Source organism: Euphorbia lathyris, chromosome 2 (genome assembly GCF_963576675.1).
Source record: "Euphorbia lathyris chromosome 2, ddEupLath1.1, whole genome shotgun sequence".
Lineage (NCBI taxonomy): Eukaryota > Viridiplantae > Streptophyta > Magnoliopsida > Malpighiales > Euphorbiaceae > Euphorbia > Euphorbia lathyris.
This window is the reverse complement of record NC_088911.1, coordinates 50,133,517-50,138,807: the sequence shown is the minus strand read 5'-3', so window position 1 is coordinate 50,138,807 and position 5,291 is coordinate 50,133,517. Positions and strand designations below refer to the sequence as shown.

Sequence of the window (5,291 nt, the reverse complement as noted above, 5' to 3'; positions counted from 1 at the left end):
AACTAAAAAAGTAATTAAATATGGTATATTGGACTACTCAAAATACAAGCCTAGACTATATTTTTTTAGGACCGAGGAGTAATTATTAGTGTAGAAAGAGTGCCAAATTGCGAAACTTTCTTCTGTTCTGAGTTATTTATAGTTGAATACGAATACCCTAGTTAATCTGTCTGTAAAAAGACATATACATTTAGCTTTTACATGTAAATGAGTAATAAAGATTATTCCTTTAAATAGGAAAAGAAGATTAGGGAATAATATTGATAGGCAAAGGTGAGGGGTGGAGGAGAAGCTTTTCAACGCAAGCAGCAAGCTTTATCTTTACGTAATTTATAGAAAAAGAGAGAACTATCAGACCCGCATACACTCACTAACCAAATGGTTTTTAAAATTGTAAAGCAAGATGGATTCTTTTTTATCACAAGAGAGGTTTTTGTATTCTTTTTCACTTTGGGACTTGAGAACCCTTTCTCTTTCTCTCTCTTTCCCTTTATATGTTTACTTGCTCTCCAAGTGGGTACCTTTTTATGCCTCTAAAACGAAGCCCATTATTATGCTAATGTTTTACGCTTCTTGAGTTGTTCACTGTTTAAGGGTGCACTTTAAAGTTGCAGAATATTTTGTTTTTTCACTGCTAATGCCAGCCTTTTGATTCTGCTTCTCTGCTTCTGTGTTTATCTTCTCTGCCAATCTTTTCTTGCTCTGTTTTATCAACTTCAAACATCTTTGACTAAGTTTTAATTAGGGGATCATTTGATTATTATCGAAGAGGGAGTTTTGCATGGATGGAGATTTGGGTTTTTTCTAGTTTGTAAAGACTTCATTTAGTCTTAAAAGGAATTTCTTTACCAGACAGGAAGAAAAAGCAGAAACAAAGAGATAGTTATCGATAATGGCTGGAGGTGGAGGAGGAGGAGCTGCGCCACCGCCTAAACAGGAAGAGCTACAGCCGCATCCGGCGAAGGATCAGCTACCTAATATTGCTTACTGCATTACTAGTCCACCTCCTTGGCGTGAGTTCTCTCTCTTTCCTTTTGTGTGTTATAAATGTTTAAATTTCATCATTAAGAGTAACTTGGTTGGGCCAAAAGATGCCATTTGTCATGTTATAAGTAATTACTGGACATGCAATAATTTCAATGCTTTGTCCTGATAATCATGACCCATTTAGCTACTGTTTTATTCTAACTTAACTTCCTTGTCTTGTCTTTTCATCACAATTTTATGCTGTGATGCTGTTCCAGTTCTGCTTTATTCAATCACTATTTGAGCAAAAACATATATTTGTTTCAATACCATCTTTTGAAAACTAGTCCTTTTTTCTTTCCCTCTTTGGGTCCATTATTTATCTGATTAATTCATGTTTCTTTGTTCATTTGTATGGAAATCATTTACTTTTAACATTTAATTGGGGGTGAAGTCATCTTGACACTGATATTGGGGAGTTTGATTTTTGAAAAATGCCAATAAATTTTTTGTGGACCCCTTCAATGCATATGCATTTCATAATAGAAATTAAATCTGGTCTTGATTTGATGAATTTATAATGCAGCTGAGGCAATACTTCTTGGCTTCCAACACTATCTAGTGATGCTTGGAACAACAGTGATTATACCCACTTCTTTAGTTCCCCAGATGGGAGGTGGAAATGTAAGCTTTAATGGAAAAACTTTTTTTACTTATATGGATATTTTGCTCATAAATAAGAAGCCTTTTGTAGGAAGAGAAAGCAAAAATGATTCAGACTTTGCTATTTGTGGCTGGAGTGAACACATTGTTCCAATCAACTTTTGGTACTCGCTTACCTGCAGTAATTGGAGGCTCCTTTACCTATTTGCCAACCACAATTTCAATCGTTTTGGCTGGTAGATACAGTGATATTGTGAATCCTCAAGAGGTTGCTACATTGGAACTTTAGTCATTTGAATGTTGCATTAGTTGATTGATACAAATATATCTTTGAACATGCTCCTCTGTGATGTTTTTGCAGAAATTTGAGAAGATAATGCGTGGAATCCAAGGTTCTCTCATAGTTGCTTCAACTTTACAGATTGTTCTTGGTTTCAGTGGCCTGTGGCGTAATGTTGCAAGGTTTATTTTATCCATGTCATCTCATTATCTTCCTTAGGGTTCTGTTTCAATTCATTCAGATGTTTTTCTTTGGTTTGAATGTGAATTGCAAATCATGTTATAATTTGTATCATAACAACCTAATTTATGCCAGACAATGTCATATATGCTTGTGAAAACACTATCATTTCTACGGCTTAGCAATTTGAGCTGATGTTTTTGTTAGATGAGGAAGCAGCTTAAACCAGTGCTAATCAATTTGTGCTTTCTTATACTTGGCCAGGTTCTTGAGTCCACTCTCTGCTGTTCCTTTGGTTGCTCTATCTGGTTTTGGACTCTATGAATTTGGTTTTCCTTTGGTATGATATTGAGATTCTTTTGTGTATCTAACTAGCTAAGCTATTAATTACTGACCTTAGGTTTGTCATTTCCAGCTCGCAAAATGTGTTGAGATTGGACTGCCACAAATCATCTTTCTGGTTCTTTTCTCACAGGTATGACCTAAAATTTCTCTTGTGCTGAAGAGAATGTGAATATTTACTCTTAAAGAAAGTAACATTGATGAGTTGTTGCAGTATCTACCTCATATAATTCGAGGAGAGAGGGCTGTATTTGATCGCTTTGCTGTAATATTTTCGGTGGTTATTGTGTGGATATATGCTCATCTCCTCACTGTTGGAGGAGCGTATAAGAATTCAGGACCGAAAACTCAATTAAGCTGCAGAACAGATCGTGCAGGGATCATCGGTGCTGCTCCATGGTAACACTCTTGTGGAATTTCTTTCTATCTAAAAGGATATTGCAGATAGAACTTTTTCATGCCATTAGTTTTTGCTGTCTCATTGATGCATTGAAAACAGAAAACTGTGACTATTCATTGCTTACTGAACTTCATTTGTTGTGTTAACACCTTTTTGTTTTGTGTAGGATAAGAGTTCCATATCCTTTCCAATGGGGAGCTCCCACCTTCGATGCTGGAGAGGCCTTTGCAATGATGGCTGCTTCATTTGTTGCTCTTGTTGAGGTTTGCATAGTTCTACTTGTGACTTTGCATAGTTCCTCATAGCTTGATTTAGCTCATTATATCGATTAATGATCCACTAGGATTTTCTTACCCTTTTTATGACATTACTGCAATCTACTAATTCATTCACCAACTCTTTCTATGAATTTTTACAGTCAACTGGTGCTTTCATTGCGGTGTCCAGGTATGCAAGTGCCACTCCGTTGCCACCTTCTATACTTAGCCGGGGCGTTGGTTGGCAGGTACAAGGATTTCTTTTTCCTCTTTATTTGAAACTTCAATACTCATTGCAGTCTTGCTTGTATTTGGATTAGGATTTCTAAGTTTATTTGATCCTCATCTCAGGGAGTTGGAATACTCTTCTCTGGGATATTTGGAACTGGGAGTGGATCATCAGTATCAATGTAAGATTTTTGAGTGGCACTGGCAGAATCTTCTTTCACTTCCAAATGACAATTGCTCATTCTTTGAAATGGCATTGCAGTGAAAATGCTGGTTTACTGGCACTGACTCGTGTTGGAAGCCGGAGGGTTGTCCAGATATCAGCTGGTTTCATGATTTTCTTCTCGATTCTTGGTAGTAATCAAACTCACTCTTCCACTCTTTCTCTTAATTCTTAAAACTAAATACTCATGTATGGTTGTGTAGGGAAATTTGGTGCTGTGTTTGCTTCAATTCCAGCACCAATTGTTGCAGCTCTATATTGCTTTTTCTTTGCCTATGTTGGTAAGTCCTCTCAAAGTCAAGCAATCTCTTCGAATTCATCTTGAAAAAGAGTTTAATAATGTTTATTTACACAAGAGCAGGCTCAGCTGGTCTCAGTTTCCTTCAGTTCTGCAACTTAAACAGCTTTAGGACAAAGTTCATACTTGGATTCTCTATTTTCATGGGCTTATCAATACCACAATACTTCAACGAGTACACAGCCATTAATGGCTACGGACCAGTCCACACTAGAGCTAGATGGGTAACTAACTCTAGCTTGTATTTTCTAACATTAGTCATGTTGTTGAATTCATATTCCCTTGCTGATGTTTGTTGGTTTGGAAATGTCTGTGGCAGTTCAACGACATGATAAATGTGCCTTCTTCATCAGAAGCATTTGTAGCTGGTGTGTTAGCTTTCTTCTTAGATACAACATTGCACCATAAAGACAATCAAACAAAGAAAGACAGAGGTATGCACTGGTGGGACAAATTTCGGTCATTCAAAACGGATACAAGAAGCGAAGAGTTCTATTCCCTACCTTTTAATCTCAACAAGTTTTTCCCATCTGTCTGAGCCACAGATAATTCAATTATGACCTCCTACACTACACCCTAACATGGATCCTCTTTCTGCTTTGTTTTGCCTAAGAAAACAACAACTCGGGGATATAGATGTATAATATTCGTTTGAAGATGTTGCTTCTAATTTTTGTCTCTTCACAGGATCTCAGATAGTTGCAACTGCCATTGAATTTCTCGTAAAATCGGAGATAGTATTCGTTTGGTTCGATGCTCTTATCCTGCATTTCATGCATGCTGTGATATGTAGTGTTTAACATTCTGATTAGGTAGATATTTGCCTCATTTCCGAGCTAGATTAACATGAGTACTGAATTTAAGGAGCTAAAACTGCAGACTAGCTCTCAGGTCTGCCTAACAACGTTTTGATCTGCTGCCATATTATTTGGTCCCGTAACTATTGCAGCCAACTTTTTATTTTTTATTTAATCCTATATAGGAATTGGCTGGGGAAAAAACAAAATTGCATCCACATTCATAAATTGGCATGCAATCTTCATTTTGAGTTTAAGTTGGTGAAATAAAATGATAATGAGATGAACATCTGCTTGAACAAAACAAGTTGGTTGCTTTCTGGAACATCCTTAATCTTGCAGTATTTATTTTGTGGGTTCATGAATTCTGGAATTAAATATGACTAAGTTTATGATACTATCCTTAAAATAATGCCAAAACAGTTCATATTTCTTTTTTTTTTTCTTCTTCTTGGATAACTATGTCTAGAATAGTATTTAGTTTGATTTTACTAACTAGAATATGAATGGAAAACAACTAACTTAAACTAAGTGAATCCTACCAGAGTTTTGGAGTTCATACTCTTGGATATGCATTTGGGTATAATCAATTCTCAGGGAATTTTGAAAGTTAACACTTGAGTAAAAGATTTCCTTATTGTACCAACTTACCCATGA

The 5,291-nt window shown here is 36.2% G+C and overlaps 1 protein-coding gene across 1 annotated transcript; it reads left to right on the top strand.

The window, feature by feature from the left end:
• The first annotated feature begins 388 nt into the window (after positions 1-388).
• LOC136218145 (nucleobase-ascorbate transporter 7-like) lies at positions 389-4,597 on the top strand. The gene is made up of 14 exons (XM_066004904.1): positions 389-1,013; positions 1,553-1,650; positions 1,721-1,897; positions 1,991-2,091; positions 2,354-2,429; positions 2,505-2,564; positions 2,646-2,830; positions 2,998-3,094; positions 3,250-3,336; positions 3,440-3,498; positions 3,579-3,670; positions 3,743-3,820; positions 3,901-4,061; positions 4,157-4,597. The coding sequence occupies exons 1-14, from the start codon at positions 893-895 to the stop codon at positions 4,373-4,375; spliced, it is 1,611 nt and encodes a 536-aa protein (XP_065860976.1). The 5' UTR covers positions 389-892; the 3' UTR covers positions 4,376-4,597.
• Positions 4,598-5,291: the final 694 nt, after the last annotated feature.